Genomic DNA, 16,671 nt, shown 5'->3' with positions numbered 1-16,671 from the left:
AAATATTCCACGTTAGTCCCCCTCTGACCCCTGGGGCGTGTGATCTAGTCCCACACAGAAGAAACTCCTATTTTTGAAGGACGTTTTTAATCCCTGTCTTTCATTAGTTCTTCTCCATCTTTCCCTAGCTGTTAGCCTGAGAACACGGCTGCCTCAGGGTTCCCATCACCCTTGGAGCTAAGCGACAGCATGAGACCCACATCAAGGGCATTAATCAGTTTAAGCAGCAATGCTGAGGAAAGACTTCACTTCTGTGCAGTCACCATAGTTACATTTAAATAGGACTGGGGCTTCAGTGTTTTCCAAAAGCAGCCCTCCACTAGGCACTGTTTTCTCGTCTTCATCCTCAACACTAGCAGCGATTTCCCTGGCATGGAGACCCAGGGATGTTTATACCTGCATAAAAGGTGAAGGTGAAGATACATAAGAATTTTAATATCAAAATCTGGTTAAGGAGTTACATGCTCCCTTGTTTCTCTGTTCGGTGTCATTGAGACCAAGTAGGAGGTTGAGCTATAAGCTCAGAGGGTGAGACTCATGACGGCATGTCCGTAGCTGGGTGGGGAGGACAAAACTGCGGTGAGCGGGCAAGGTCTCTGGAGGGGAGGCCTGCAGCTCCGATGGGCCTGATGGGCCTGGTGTGAGTGCGTGCAGGTGGGCCGGGTGTGTAGTGGAGGGCTCTCGTCAAGGGGCGCATTCCAGCCTTCCTCACCCGTTTCTCCTTCTGGCAAAGGCCTCCGGGCCACCCGACCACCCTGGGGGCACAGGGTCTAGAGGCCTGCATGGTTCTAGGACAACTCTGATTTGGAAACCCCCTTAAAGCCAGGGTGGTGGGAAGGAGGGAAGATAGTTAAGTGTTGCTGGAAAGCTGACTGAATGATCCTCCCCAGAAATAAACCCTTTTCCTGCATTGTCAGGGAGTCCATTCCACTGTGGTCGAGCTCACCCCAGGCCAGCTGAGACTCTTCCCCAGAGACTAGGCCCGGGTCTCTCTCCATTTTCCAGCGAGACGAAAACATGGCCAACCCCCAGACCACACACACTTGCCCCTGTTAACCCCGAATAGTGACGAGTCGGTGGAGGAAAGAAACAAAGCACAGGAGTGTAAGGCAGCGTTTTTTTCCATGCTCGCCTCTTTTTACTGTTTGCGACTGGGAGGCTGCTTTCTGAGGCGTTTGTCACCTGCTGTACGCAGCGTGGCAGTGGTTTGGCGCCCCGCCTGCTCAGCGCCGCGCCCCTCCTTGGTGAATCACCTCTCCTGCTTGGCCGTCCTGGAGTCCGAGTCCATAGGCTTTACAGGTGTATTCTTAATTCTTCACACGTCAGCAACTTTGAGGGTTTCTATGGGAGTGCGTTAGTCACAAGTAGCCTTCCCCAGCCCCCACCCCCCAAAACAGAGGCCTTTCTGAAGAGTTAAGCTTTTTCAGTAACTTCCAGTTACTAATGTTTGATTATGAGGTTAATTTTTTTTTTTTAAGATTTTATTTATTTATTTGACAGAGAGAGAGATAGCGAGAGCAGGAACATAAGCAGGGGGAATGGGAGAGGGAGAAGCAGGCTTCTTGCTGAGCAGGGAGCCCGATGTGGGACTCGATCCCAGGACCCTGGGATCATGACCTGAGCCAAAGGCAGGCGCTTAACGACTAAGCCACCCAGGCGCCCTATGAGGTTAATTTTTAATAAAGCTGTATTCGTTTTAATACATTTTTAAAGGCAGTTTGCTTTCATGTCCGGTTTTGAACCGAGAGACTAATTTTTTTTCCAACTCCCTTTTGAAAGGTAGTTTCCATTACATTGGTCATAACACCTAGAATCCTTCCCCTTTGAATTACTGTGTTACTGTCTCTGTCAAATTAGTGAAGCATGTTTGTTTTCCGTCCTGCCCCTGCACCCCGCAGCTTGAATTTGGAGTGATTTACCACTGCACAGAGGAGCGGCTGTACACGGGCCGGAGGGGCCGGGGCGCCTTCTGCAATGGCCAGCGACTCCGGGTCTCCGGGGAGACAGGTGGGGCTTCATGCGGCTCGTCTCCGCTCCTTTCAGAGTGAGAAGTGTGAATGGAAAATGCCAAAATCACCATCCTGGGAGACGGTGCTGGAACTCCCCTGCTGAGGGTTCAAGTTCTTTAGGGACATTGCGTCCCTGAGGACCTGGAAAGCCAGCCAGTTCTGGGTCTTCATGTTTTTGTGGATGTGGCCAGGAGCTTTAAATAGTCTCGTTCTGTTTTACCCTCGAATATTTCAGCTTTCATGCTCAGAGAAACCCAGTCACCAGTATGGTTTGGTCTCTAGCAATCCAAGGACAAGGGCAGAGTCAGAAGTGTGCTTGGGCCCTCAGAGCGTCCAGGTAGACATCGGTCATCCCGACGTCCCCGGGGCAACGTCACCCAGATGCAGTCCGTGGCCCCCTGGGTGTGGATGGACTGCCATGGGTTCAGTTTCTGTAAGATGGGTGGCCATGGGAATGAGTTGTGTAAATAAGTGGTGTTTCCACACACCACAGCGTTATTCCTAAACCAGAACCTCAAGGACATCCAGTAGCTTCCATAAGGCGACTGTAGTTATGTCAAACTGTGTATAACTGCGTATCGGTAACAATACGCCAGCTTAGGTTTTTCGGCATCTTTTGGGCCTTTCTTTCACACCGATGATGTCAGTGATATTTTTTCACATTGTGGGACAAGCACCGTACTGTAGGGGGGAGAAGTCAAAGACGAGCCCTAGCCTCGAAGCAGCTAGATGAGGAGAGACTTTGAAAGCTCCCTCGTGTCCACGTTTGGGTCTAAAAAGGTATTAAGCACAGTTGCTGCGAACCTCTCACTTGCACATTTCTGCAGCAGGACATCATGAGGCATGCTCCCCCTGTCTTCATTCTTCCTTTTCTTTTCTGCCTTGTCTTCCTCCCTGGATGATACCTGTGTGTCTAGATGGCCTTAGAGGCAGTGAGAGGAGTACGGTGTGTCCCTGCCCTCCAGCTGCCCCTCAGTGAGTGAGGAGAGTGAGTTCTCCAGCTGTGATCTGCGGTCTGGCGAGAGCGTCGCCGATCAAGGGGCCCTGGGTGGGTGGGCAGACAGGAGCCCTGTGTTCCTAGAGCCGGCAGTCCAGCCCCGCGGGGAAACCAAGGAGGCTCCCCCAGGGGCCCCTGAGAGTCACGCGCATGCCCAGGGGAAGGGGAAGATCACATGAGCCTTCAGACAGAGGTGGGACCAGCAGGACACGCTAACCAGTTACTGCTTCTGAGTCCCAGAGAGATTCCAGAACAGCCTCCAGCCCTGCCCCATGTCTCCCTCTCCCAGAAATGTTTTGTTTGGCTGTACAAAAAGTAGCATTAATTGTAGGTACACATGCCAAGAGGTAACCACTCAGGCCAAACTGTAAGTCAGTAGTGAGGAAGCATGTCATTAAACACGCTTACGTGAGCTTTACTCTATATTCCGTTCGGTTAGAACACTCAGTTCCATTCACACACACTTGGCTTCCTGGTCGGCTGCCTGTGTGGCTCAGTCATGCCTGACAACTTCACGTCCTCAGCAGGGCTCTCAGCCCCACGTGGGCAGGACCTTGGGATCACCTCTACATCTGGCCCGTCGTAGGCCCTCTGGTCCTGCGCAAACCCTGCCACAAACCCCTTCTGCAGCACAGCTGGGGCTCCCACCTGTCTCAAAACCGCCCGTGTTCTGGAGCTCATTTTTTAAAAATTCTAAAAAGAGGCTGATGTGCTGTTTTCGGCGCTGGTCGTTTAGTACTTGCGGGGTGACGAGGTTTCTATGGAGAGGACAGAGCGCACCCTGCGGCACAGTTGTTAGGCGTCGTGCAGACCTGGTTGCGGTCCCGGTTCTGCCCCCCCTGCAGTGCTGTGAGCTGTCAGTTAGCCTCCCGAACCTTCGTCCTCACGTGCTGGGCGGGGTGACATGATGGGAACTGAGGACTAAATGCAGTTCTACGAGGGAAAGTGCTCAGTAAAGTCCCTGGTACGTGGTACCCAAAGATGAGAGTCGTTATCAAAGAAGAAACTTCAGTCTTTGCACGAGATCCTTAACGCCCATTGTTAAGGTTACGACACGTTTCTGGAGGAAACAGGACGCCCACCACCGATCCTTCTATCTCCTTTCCTTACTCCTTTTACACCTTTCCAGGAGGCTTCCACTTACAAAGTAAAAAGCAAACAGAACTACACTGGGTGGGGTAGAGGATTCAGTTGAGGCCAGAATTTCAGTTAGAACCTTTTTCTTCACATCCCACCATGCAGAATTTCAAACATATATAAGGTAGACAAAGTACAGTCAACCCTCGTGACTCACCATGTGTCCAATATTGTCAACTCAAGGCCGACCCTGATAGCGCCACCCAGTTCGCACCACCCCCAGCGAGTCCCTGATACAAATTCCAGACTAAGTATCACTTTCTAGTCAGTATTTCAATATGTATCTCTATAACACACATGATTCTTTGGAATGCATAATCACAATACCAATGACACACCCCTCTAAAAATTATCACTTACTCCTAAAGTCATTAAGTACCCAGTGTTCAAATTTCCAGTTGTCTCATCCTGTGGGAAACAGCCCTTCAAGGCCCCACCCTGAATTCTCAGGGCTCCTTGTGGCTCTTGGGTCAGTCTTTGTTGCTAGGTCTTCTCAGTGGACAGAGCTAGGAAGTTGTCTTTAAATATAAAAAACATTATGAGTTCATACTGGTGTTTTCAGTTCATATTCATGACGACAAGTCTCTACCTAACTCTATGTCTCCTCTCCCTGTGCTGGAACCTGCATGCACGGTGACACCAGGAACGATAAATTCGGTAATGTCACACAGTCACTTTTCCTCTTTGTCCCACAACATACACTAGTTATAGATTCTAAATAAAAATACTGGCCTACTAACGACAAACCACTACCCAAAGCAGTGGGAAGGATGTTTTGTGTTGTCTTGTCTTTTAGAGTTCTTTCCGTCCTTAGCGAATGTCTGTCCCACAAGGGTCTGGAGTTGGACTGCTGTGAGAATCTCTGAAGCGGTTCTTTGTCCCCTTTGCCTATCCCACCAACTGAGGATAATCACTTAGATGCAGTTGTTTCACTTTGTTTTTTTTTTTGTTTGTTTGTTTTTTTAAGATTTTATTTATTTATTCATGAGAGACAGAGAGAGAGAGAGAGAGAGGCAGAGGAAGAAGCAGGCTCCAAGGAGCAGGGAGCCCGATGTGGGACTCGATCCCAGGACCCTGAGATCATGACCCGAGCCGAAGGCAGACGCCTAACCATCTGAGCCACCCAGGCGCCCCACTTTGTTTTTAATTTAGGAGGACTAGTTTTTAAAAAATTGATTTTATTTTATAATTATATAAGGTATTATATATAATTACGTGACATATTATATAGTTTTATAATATATAATTATAAAAGGTACATTGTTCCAAAGTCAAATCTATAAAACCTAGTATATTTGAAGAGGTTTAGCTTCTGTCCTTGTCCTTTAGTCTCTTCCTCCCCCTGAGGAATACCATCTAAGAGGTGGTTATTGTTCCATTGTTTATTTTAGGTATGTGTATGTTTTTTTTTTTTTTTAAATAAGCAGTTGGTTTTTTTTTTCTTTTTGCTTTTATTCTCTGTTTTGGTATAACTTTCATATTTAGAAAGGTTTATATTTTTGTTCCAGTGATTTCCTTTATATAAAATTTTTCTGTACTATCCCTAGTCCTCTTTTTTGGGTTACTGTCTCTTGGTTCCCTATTCTCAGTAGTATTTAAGTTAGCTTGTAACCTCTTCTTCCCCCTCCTCATATACTCCAGTATATGATTAAAGCACAATAGCCTTTTACTCTAAGTTACGACAAGGCAGTTGGCTAGCTCATCCTACTAGTCACACCCTCTCCTTGTTACCTTTCCACCTTTGGTTGGTTGTGCTGTATGTGTGTTGGTTGGCAGGGCAACCAGCCACATGTGTGAAGCTCTCACCCTAGAATTATCGGTTAGTGGGTGGTCTTGGTTCCACAAATAAATTAGATTTACTACCCCCCACCAGCCCTTTATGTTGATGTATCTCCAGTCGTTTTGGTTGTGTGAAGCTTAAACTCATTCACCAGTACAGCATTTCTCAAACTTTTTGATCTTAGGACCAATACATTTATACTAATGAAAAAATTACTGAAGACCCCCAAAGAGCTTTCATTTATGTAAGTTATCTGTTGGTATTTATGCATTTGAAACTTAAACAGAAACTTTTAAAATAAGCAACTCATTACATGTTAACATGAATAATATATATATATTTTTAATGAGAAACAATATTTTCCCAAACAGTTTTTCATGAGTAGCCTTGTTTTACATTTTCTCCAAATCCCTTTATAATGTCTGGCTTAAGAGAAGACAACTGGATTCTCATATCTGCTTCTATATTCAGTCTGTTGTAATGTATTATCTTGATGTATGAAGAGGATCGGGTCTTACACAGATTAATAGCTGGAAAAGGGACGAGTGAGGAATATTTTAACAGACTTTTCAGATAATTGAGGATATTCTTTGATGCCTCACCCAAACTCAAGAAGTGGGGTGGTTTCTTAAAGGTTAGTTGCAGTGTGAAATCTAATGACATATCAATGAATTTTTTTGTACCCTGTGACTGTGAAATCCATTGGGCAGTCTCCTACTTTGAATGGATCTTTTGCTTATGGATGACTTTGTAACATCATGCATTGGTCATTTGGAAATATGGGTTTGCTGAGATTTTCAGGGTCTTTTAAATGTTGACCTATTGCATCTTAAAATGCTAAGAAGTCATATTCATTAGTATCACCACTCTTATGCGAAATCTTTAAGTGTTGGGAAGGTGTCAAGCTTTTGGTGGTAGATACAAGTCTTCCCAAATTCTAATTTCCACTTGAAAGCTTGAATTTTATCATTGGCAACCTTAGCAATTGAAGTGATGGGCTCATTTCTTTCATTTTCAAGAAAATGTCTTCCAAATACCCAGTTCTGAATCTGTATAGCTTATCTAAGCCCTCCATGTGTACTTCCCACCTCATCACACAGAATATTGAAAAGACGTGTGCTTAGGCTTCAAGACTTAATACAATTCATAATATTTGCAGCTTCTTCATTCTGGAGTAAAACGGACACATTTTCCCCCAGAATGTGAGTGTAGCAGAGAAGATTGCATTGACCACCAGAACCGGGATGTCCTGCCTTGCTTTATCTACTCTGTGCAAGTGTTAATACCATGAAAAAGGCAAATAATACTTTAGTTTAACTTCACAGATTCCTGAAAGAGGCTCAGGGACCACACTCCGAGAACTTCCTCCAATTGGTCTCTCAGGAAGACCTCCTGGGAATAATAATAACAATCCTTCCCTGTGTTCTTACATGTCTATAACAGCTTATCAGTGGCCTTTATACTTGGAAATCCATTCTTCTTGTAATAAAACACATGGCTCACATTTTCTTGTGTTGACAGTCAAGTTGTCTCGGTCATCTTCTGGCATAACCTTGTTGTTGAAAAGTCTGAAGACAGTTTCATTTTCTTTACCTTATAAGGGACTTCAGTTTTCTGCTTGAATGCCCAAAGGATTTTTTTTTCTCTTTCTTTAGAGTACAGTAATTTTAATAGAGTATATCTCAGTGTTCTTGTTTTCAGTTTCCTAGGCACATCATGGCTCACCATTTCTTTCTTCTTTTTTTTTTTAAAGGTGTCATGGTACATCATTTCAGTATTCAATTTCAAGACTTTTTTTTTTAACTTTCAGAAGAATTTTCTTGAATTATAGTTTTTAGTATTTGTTCATTTCCAAATTCTTTTGTTTTTGTCTTCTGGGTCTTCTATTATACGGATGTTGGATCTTCTCTGCTTATCTTTTCTATTTGTCACTTTCGCTTTAATCCTTTTTACCAGTTCCACCAATTTTTTTTTTTTTTTGCCCTTCATTTCTTATAAAGCACAATCTATTTTGTTTATTTATTCTTTTTCCTTCAGTTTAGTCTTATTTTCTGAAATATTTTCTTTTCCAAGTCTTCCTAAGTTTTGTCCCCTCCACTTTCTAGTTAGGCTATTTTTTAATGTATCTCTTTCTTTCTTTCTTTCTTTCATTCTTTCTTTCTTTCTTTCTTTCTTTCTTTCTTTCTTTTATATAAAAGTACTTCTGTTTTTTGGACAAATCTTTCTTTCAATCCTTGATTGACTGGAGAGATGTTGTTCTTCTCCTTATTCTTTTTTTTTCCCCATGTAAGTGTGTGTGAGACTCACCCATCATTCTTTTTTTTTTTTTTTAAGATTTTATTTATTTATTTGACAGAGAGAGACACAGCGAGAGCAGGAACACAAGCAGGGGGAGTGGGAAAGGGAGAAGGAGGCTTCCCGCGGAGCAGGGAGCCCGACGTGGGGCTCAATCCCATGACACTGGGATCATGACCCAAGCCAAAGGCAGATGCTTAACAACTGAGCCACCCAGGCGCCCCACCCATAATTCTTTTTAATTATTTATTTCTACTTGAAATCTGTATTCCTGAAATTGGGAGGAGCTTGTGGAGAGTGGGGGTGGGGGTGAGTTCGGGACATTTTTGGTATTTTTTTCTAGCTCTGGAATTTGAAGTTTACTCCCATGTGTTTCTGTCCAGTGCTGTATTCTTCCCCTAAGAGGTCCTTAGAAGTCAGTTATGAGAGATCGTAGGGCTGGTAGCTCCCTCCCTTCAGCCCTGACCATGCACCCTAGTGCCACGGACTCATGAACTGGGGTGTGCGTGGCCTCTCTCCATGTGAGCTTCTCACATTGGCCCACGCTGGTTTCCAGGGAGTGGCTGTTGGTGATTTTGAGGTTCTCCTGTTCTGGCGTGTGCAGCAGATGCTCAGTGCTTCTCTGTTCCTCCTGATGACACATGGTCTTGTAGCTGTTGGAGGTTTCCCCCACCCACTTGTGTTTTGTGGTTTGGATATACTTTGTAGATGTAGTTTCTTTCGTAGGTGGTGTCTGCAGTTTTGCGTTTTTGCTCTTGTAGTTGTTCTGTTTTTATCAGAGGGGATTTGGAGAAGTTAAAAACTATGTGGCCATTATAGAAGTTTCCAATTCTTCACCAGAATTCTAAACAATACTTTTTTTCCCTCAAATTACTTGTTTATTAAGAACAAGTTTTAAAATATTTTAAAATAATATATTGAACTGAAAGTCAAATACCATAAAATTAACCATTTTATTTTATTTTTAGAGAGAGAGAGCGTGTGGGGGAAGGGGAGGGCAGAGGGAGAGAGAGAATCTTAAAAGCAGGCTCCACGCCCAGCATGGAGCCCGATGCAGGGCCCGATCTCACAACCCGGAGATCACGACCTGAGCCAAAATCAAGCGTCAGACGCTTAACCAGCTGAGCCACCTAGGTGCCCCTAAAATTAACCATTTTAGAGTGAGCCGTTCACTGATAATTAGTGCATTCACAATGCTGCACATTCACTTGGGGCTTCGAGTTCTAACCCTGTGCCCACTGAGCACCTTTTCCCCACACTCTGTCTCTCCCCTGGCCCCCACCAAACCATCAACCTTCCATCTGTCTAGTACTTATGTTTGTTTTTTTTTTTCTAGTACTTATGTTTTTAAGTTAAATCGAATTAAATTTTATTTTCATATGAGTAGCTGTTAATGGTCTATAAGAAGTCTGAAAGAATTAGGACATGTGTGTAAAAATACCCACTGGTGTAAGGGCCGTCACGGGGGCTGTGTGTTCAGCAAAAGCAGTTTGTGTTCATAGGGGGTGTTTCCCAGACGTTAAAGCATGATCAGCTCTTTTTCCATGAGTACATATTTTGGTGTCTACAAATGACTTCTTCTCTTACCTTTAAGTTGTAAAATTTCTCTTAAGACAACATTATTCTTTGATACTTGGGGTATTTTAACCTTGCTCAGCCAGAACAAGGGTTTTCAAACTGTTGGAAGTCCCTATTAATGGACAATTTTTTTCATCCTAAAATCTGTTTGTTGAAAAAGTATACAGAGATGCTCTACTTCAAAATTTTTGGATTTTTTTTATTGTGGCAAAATATATATAACATAAAATTTGTCATTTAAAATGTGTAATTTTGGGTGCGCCTGGGTGGCTCAGTCATTAAGCGTCTGCCTTCAGCTCAGGTCATGATCCCAGGGTCCTGGGATCGAGCCCCGCATCGGGCTCCCTGCTTGACAGGAAGCCTGCTTCTCCCTCTCCCACTTCTCCTGCTTGTGTTCCCTCTCTCGCGTTCTCTCTCTCTTTCAAATAAATAAAATAAAATCTTTAAAAAAATAAATAAAATGTGTAATTTAGTGTGCCTGGGTGGCTCAGTTGGTTAAGCAACTGCCTTCGACTCAGGTCATGATCCCAGGGTCCTGGGATCGAGCCCCGCATCGGGCTCCCAGCTCAGCGGGGAGCCTGCTTCTCTGTCTGACCCTCTCCCCTCTCATGCTGTTTCTCTCTCTCTCTCTTTATCTCTCTCAAATAAATAAAATCTTAAAAAAAATAAAATGTGTAATTTAGTGGCATTAATTACATATAGTGTCTTCCAACCGTCACCACCATCTGTTTCCAAAATTTTTATCTCTCCAAATGAAACTCTCTACCCATTAAGCAATAACTGCCTCCCACAAACACACCCATGAAATTACAGAATTTTTTTTTTTTAAAGATTTTATTTATTTATTTGACAGAGAGAGACACAGCGAGAGAGGGAACACAAGCAGGGCGAGTGGGAGAGGGAGAAGCAGGCTTCCCGCCGAGCAGGGAGCCCGATGCAGGACTCGATCCCAGGACCCTGGGATCACGACCTGAGCCGAAGGCAGCCGCTTAACGACTGAGCCACCCAGGCGCCCCCAGAATATTTTAAATTAAAAAATATGTACATGGTGGGGGGCGCCTGGGTGGCTCAGTGAGCGTCTGACTCTTGATTTCGGCTCAGGCCATGGTCTCAGGGTCCTGGGATCACCCTGCCTCAGTTCTGCACTCAGCGGGGAGTCTACTTGGGATTCTTTCCCTCTCCCTCTGCGCTCCCTCTGCTTGCTCGCGCTCTTCCTCTCTAAAATGAATAAATCTTTAAAAGATACATATATCTGTTAGCATTTAATTGAGCTAAAATATTATGGTAAATATAGTATAAGGGATAACAAAATGCAAAAATCAGTGATTATGGGTAGCTAGAAATAATCATAAGATGATAAATAAAGATTGTTTTGTCTGCGGCAAAATAAAACCATAGAGACCATTTTGCCTGTAGGTGGCAGTACTCAGGCTTCCTTTTTCCTTGTTCTTGATTTCATTTGGGAAAAAATATTAGCCAGAGTGAGAAAGAATGGATACATAGCAGTGGGAGAGGGAAGAACTGGATACAGAGATATTTCCTCACAGATTTGAAAACTATGGGAAGAAATCCTTTCTTTCACATAATCACTGGACAGCTTGAGTTTAAGTCTGGCCTCACCACCTAAGGGCCTTTATCTCTAAGATATATAGAGAGAGAGAGAAACAGCATGAGAGGGGAGAGGGTCGTGCAGGTCACTTCTTTAGGCTTGGTTTCCCCATCTGTGAAACAAGGGCAGTGCAGTAGTGAAGGCAAAGGAGGAGTGGGATCATAAATGTATCATAAATGGAGCAGAGGAATGGAGGCGTAAGTAGAAAGTGCTTAGCACTGGCCTGTCTGGAGAGACCAAGAGCTTGGTAAATGTGAGCTACTGTGTCCACACTTTGCTTAGTTTCTCTTTGTGAAATGGCCTTGTGGGCACTTAGTCTGAAACCCTCTGCTCTTCCTGCACCAGCCCTGCGTGTAGGGGTATCTACTTGTCTGGGCTGGCCCTCCAGGGACTTTCCTCTTCCCTCACCCTGCAGCCAGCCCAGCCCTCTGATAAGGACAGACTGGGCTAGGCCTTGGCCTGAACGAGTAGTCACATTTTTGTAATGCGGTGTAGTTGCCATCTAGATTGTGTAGTATCAGGTGCACAGCATCATGATTCAACATGTGTATATATTGCAAAATGATCATCACAGTAAGTCTAGGTAACATCCAAGTAGTCACTTCTTAGGAACCTGATTAAAAGTAGGTGCTATCTCCCTATCGAAATTGGCTTTCTAGTTCCTGGAAGGAAATTGTCAATGTCTTCCTTAATATCCTCCCAGGGTGACTGAGATCCTGGAGCCAGGAAATGCCTTATATGTAGGGATTATTCTCTTGATCTTAGCTTTCTGAGAAAATCACTCTTGAAGCATATACTGCAGAGTGAGGGATACTGTTAGGGTCTTGATAATAGTACAGAATCATACCTTAGTGGGGAGGGGACAATGGTCTACTGATACAGCTGGGGGGGGCCAATTTGGAGAAAAATTATCAAAATCTAAAATATGCGTACTCTCAGAAATCCCACTTCTATCTTTCTATCCTGAAAACACTATCAACATAGGTGGGCAAGCCTACAGAGGAGAAGAGACGGCATTGTTTATAATAACAGGAGTTGAGAATGTTTATCTGTGGGGGTGGCTGAACCAATGGCAGTCCTTCCATTGAGTGGAACAGCATGCAGCCCCTCACGAGTATGGGATGGTGGAGAAAGATGTACTTGATACGATGTGTTCTCAAACCAGCAAGTAACAGAATGAATTGCTTTTTAAAGTACAGTGTTTGTATGTGGGTGGGTGTGGAAGATTTGAAGTTAGATAAGGAAATTAGAAGCAAGATCAGGCAACATGCCCTGCTGCTTCACTTCTGTTTCCCTCCTTGGCCTCCTCTAGGACACCTCGTCCTTTTTAATTTAACAGTCACTCCCCAAATTTCAATATGTTATCTTTCGAGAATGTTTATAACAGAAGAAAATATTTATCATTTAGAATTCATTCCCCCCCCCACCAAAAGTGTTATCCCTAGTGATTAGATTCTTACACTAGCCAGCCAAATTCTACTTAACTCCAACATTCCTCTCATAAATTTTTAAAATACTACTAATTTAACAAATCAACCTGAACAAGAAGACTCTTACCAATGTTGCTTTAATGCTAGTGTTTGAAGGAAAGTGCTCATTGCTTCAGTGACTGTTTATTTAAAGCACTTACTGTCCCTAGTTCCGTTGATGTCGTTTTCTTCGACAGAGGTCTTCTTTCCCTCCCCTGGGAAAATATGTTTTCAGTGTGCAGCCCAGAGAGAGAATCAGGAGCTTGGGCGGTGGCCTGTCCCCGGGGATCCCGGCTGCTCGTGGCCAGAGCCCCTCGCATGCACACTGGACACGTGGGAGGTACGTCAGTAGCTCAGCTTTGGTGCTGGTGTGTGTGGCAGGGAGTGATTCAGGCCTTGCCTCCTAGGCAGGTAACTGGTGTGGAGCCAAGCAATTTTCACAAAGTGGTTTAAAGTAGACAATGAGAGCCTCTGATTTAAGAAAAGGGGAAATGGATATAGATTCTGAGAGGAGGACCGTTATCCGGCCCCTCAGTGAGAGACTTTGCAGGTGTCGACGTAGGATTGGACCCATTGAGGGACATAACTTGCGGAGTGTGCTTCCCTTCCAGTTCGTGGAGTGGCCTGGTTCTGTTATCTGAATACGTTGCTGCGGCTGACTGTGCTCAGCCAGAAGACCTGACCAGACACGACAGACTAAATGTGGTTGTGTTTGGGCCTATAGCAAAGCAAAGACAAACTGCTTGTGACCGCCTACCCGTGAGTCAGGCACGGGAAGGGGGCCCGGGCACGTCCCCTGGCACCCTTGGGCCAGCTTCCTGCTCCCGCCCTGGAACCGGCTGCTTGGCCTGAGCTCCCTGCCACCCTCCCCCCACCGAGGTGGCCATAGGCCACGGGGTTGGCCTTCTTTACGCCCAGTGGGGTTACTCCTGAGAACTCCCTTTCCAAAGTTGTTATTTAAAAGTTGCTTTCTCCGCAGCGATGGTATTTCTATCTTTGTTATCGTAGCAGTTAGAGAAAGGTTTGTTTGTTTGTTTGTTTTTAAGATTTATTTATTTATTTGAGAGAGAGAGAGCGGAGAGGGGCAGAGGGAGAGGGAGAGAGAAACCCAAGCAGACTCCACACTGAGCATGGAGCCCGACATGGGGCTCAATCTCACAACACCAAGATCAGACCTGAGTCAAAACCAAGAGTAAGAAGCTTAACCGGCACCACTCAGACATCCCTAGAGAAAGGTTTTTAAAGGCAGATGTACTTGATGAGGCTTTTTTCTCTTTTTTGTCTTTCAAACATTGGGTGGTCCCAGTTTGGAGTCATTTTGCTTTTATTTATGACTGAATGATGGTGATTTTCATTAGCCACCTGACTCTTCCAGGTTCTTCAATGCTAACTATCCCTGAAAAGAGAGAGAACTGAGAATCTGCTCCCTCTGAAATCTGAAACAGAAAGCAGCCTTAAAGGAGTGAGGATGGAATAGTCAGGTGCGGGTTTTGTTGACCGCTCTTCACCGTGTCCTTCCGTTTCAACACAGCTATCAGAAAAACTTCATGGCGTAAACCTCTCAACAGATGGTACTTTCGTGAATGGGAAGGAGAGGCAGATACTTGAGGTTTGCTTCAGAGGGAACCCTGACTATTCAGTTAGAACCGAGACTTGATTTTCCTGATCACGGGGCATTCTTTCTACTGCAGATATCTCCAAGGCCTTGGTTCTAACGGAAATCGGCCCCAAACGTGACCCTGCCACTCTGAAATTGTTCCTGAGCAACATGGAGAGGTTACTGCACGCCAAAGCTCATGGGTATGACTTTTCAGTTCCCAGAACACCCCGGGGCCAAAGAGGAAAGTGCCAAGCACACGGTCTTGCTCACAGCTCCCCGGGGAGAGAGGAAGAGATCCCCCGTGATGGGAGGTGGCCCACCCGCACCCCACGTGGATGCCGGGGGAGCCGCATGACGCTTCAGCGGCCGGGGTGTACCTCGTGCAGCCAGCTGTCAGGGAACCGGCAGGAGACCTTTGTTCCTTTCCAAGCAGCTTCCAGAAGCCAAGTGACGGACCTTAAGGCCCCCAACCAGCGAATCGTGTGTGGGCTTAGAGCCCTTCATAAATGACATCACTTCAGCAAACATTCAGGAAAAGTAAATCCAAGTCCAAGTGAATCTGCTCCCACCTCCCACCCTCTCTAGTCTATGCGGTACTAGCCCCACGAGGCAGTTTAAATTTAAGGGAAAGTGCCGTAGAGTTAAGACTTGAGTTCTTCAGTTGCAGTGGTCACATTTCAAGTGCCCAGCAGCCACCGGCGGCCAGTAACTCCCACCGTGCAGAACGTTTCTATCCTCACAGGAAGTTCTCTTGGGTGGCGCTGCTCTGCGCCCCAGATCTTGAATCTAGAGCTTATTAGAGAAGCCCCATGGCTCATGTTTAATGACTGGGAATGCCCGGCAAGGGGGTGACTTTGGATGACGTCAGCTATTGAAGAGACATCCGACTCGGGCCCAGCGGCACTCACGGGAGCCTTTGCCCCCTTCCCTCTCCTCCAGGGTCCGAGTGATCGGGAGCTCCACCTTGGCGCTCTGCCACCTGGCCTCGGGGGCCGCGGATGCCTATTACCAGTTTGGCCTGCACTGCTGGGACCTGGCCGCTGCCACAGTCATCATTAGAGAGGCAGGTGGCATTGTGATGGACACTTCAGGTGAGCCCCTCTGACCCTCGGCCCGCTGTCCATCCCCAGGGAAATGACAGCAGAGACCAGATCCAGTGTCCCACCAGACCCAGTGTCCTCCCAGTCTAGACGTGGTCACACCACCAGACCCAGCATCCCCAGGCTAAACCAGGTGAGGCCACCAGACCCAGTGTCCCCCAGATTAGAGCCAGTAACACTACCAGACCAAATGCCCCCCCCCACCCCGAATCTGTTGGTGAGAGACCATGTGAGGACGTTGGAAAAGCAGTGGGCCAGTGCCTTCTCAGCTTCTGTGCTTCGCTACGCTACCCCTCGGGGCAGGGAGAGAGACCCCAGGGTCGGGATAAGGCCACACGGTGGCAGCACCACCACTACACACTCACGTACACTTGACCGTTTTCTGGCGTGCACGTTCTGACCCCACCAGACCCCACGCTCGCCAACCCATGAAGAGGAGGCTAGCACCCCCACACCCTGTAGCTCAGCACCCTGTGAGGTTTTAGGGGAATGGACCCCAAAAGCTGACCTGTCCTTCAACTTCAAGGTCCTCATGTCCCAGTGACTGACCCCCTGGGGGCAAATCCCATAGTGTCTCTGCCCCCGGAACTCTGCTTAGCTTCAGGCAGACCCCTCCTAGTCTAACTTTTAGGAACAAGGGGTCTGAGACTGGGTCGATCCTTTTAGATCCCATTCTCTAGCTTTTTAGTCACGACTCGTTAGCCAGCCTGCATTGGGTTACGGCTCAGACAGGCCCCACCCAGACCTGTAGGTTGGCACTTCCATCACATGGGGTCCCCGGTGCCACCCATGCAGCAGACGTTTGAGAACTCTCCCCTGTCCTGGTCTAACTGATCCTGTGAACCTCGGTCCCAATTGCTGGACCTGAGCCTGCATTCCCCCAGCACAGCCTCGACCGCTGTCTTGCTGGGACAGCAGAGCAGGTGCCGAGAGGCCGCACCCTCGCTCAGGTCAGGCCCGCGTCCAGACCTTGCTGTTCGGTCCTGCCTCGCGCCTGGCCCTGGACCTTTGTTTTCCTTGGAATGTGCGTGTGCCGAGTCCTCATTTGGGACTGTTCTGCCTTCTCCAGGAACTCAGGCGCCCTCTCTTCTCTCTCT

The 16,671-nt window shown here is 46.3% G+C and overlaps 1 protein-coding gene across 1 annotated transcript in view; it reads left to right on the top strand.

Moving 5' to 3' along the window:
- Positions 1-16,671, top strand: part of IMPA2 (inositol monophosphatase 2) — a 44,485-nt gene that overhangs the window by 27,258 nt on the left and 556 nt on the right. The window contains exons 5-7 of the mRNA XM_045887097.3: positions 1,899-2,007; positions 14,566-14,674; positions 15,414-15,565. Coding sequence (XP_045743053.1) covers positions 1,899-2,007; positions 14,566-14,674; positions 15,414-15,565 — 370 coding nt within the window. The remainder of the gene's footprint in view (positions 1-1,898; positions 2,008-14,565; positions 14,675-15,413; positions 15,566-16,671) is intronic.

The sequence above is a fragment of the Mirounga angustirostris genome, unplaced genomic scaffold, assembly GCF_029215605.1.
Source record: "Mirounga angustirostris isolate CCGP_5_RB_7025 unplaced genomic scaffold, mMirAng1.0.hap1 SCAF_14, whole genome shotgun sequence".
NCBI classification, from domain to species: domain Eukaryota; kingdom Metazoa; phylum Chordata; class Mammalia; order Carnivora; family Phocidae; genus Mirounga; species Mirounga angustirostris.
Note: the sequence above shows the minus strand (reverse complement) of the source record. Positions and strands in the feature narration are given on the sequence as shown.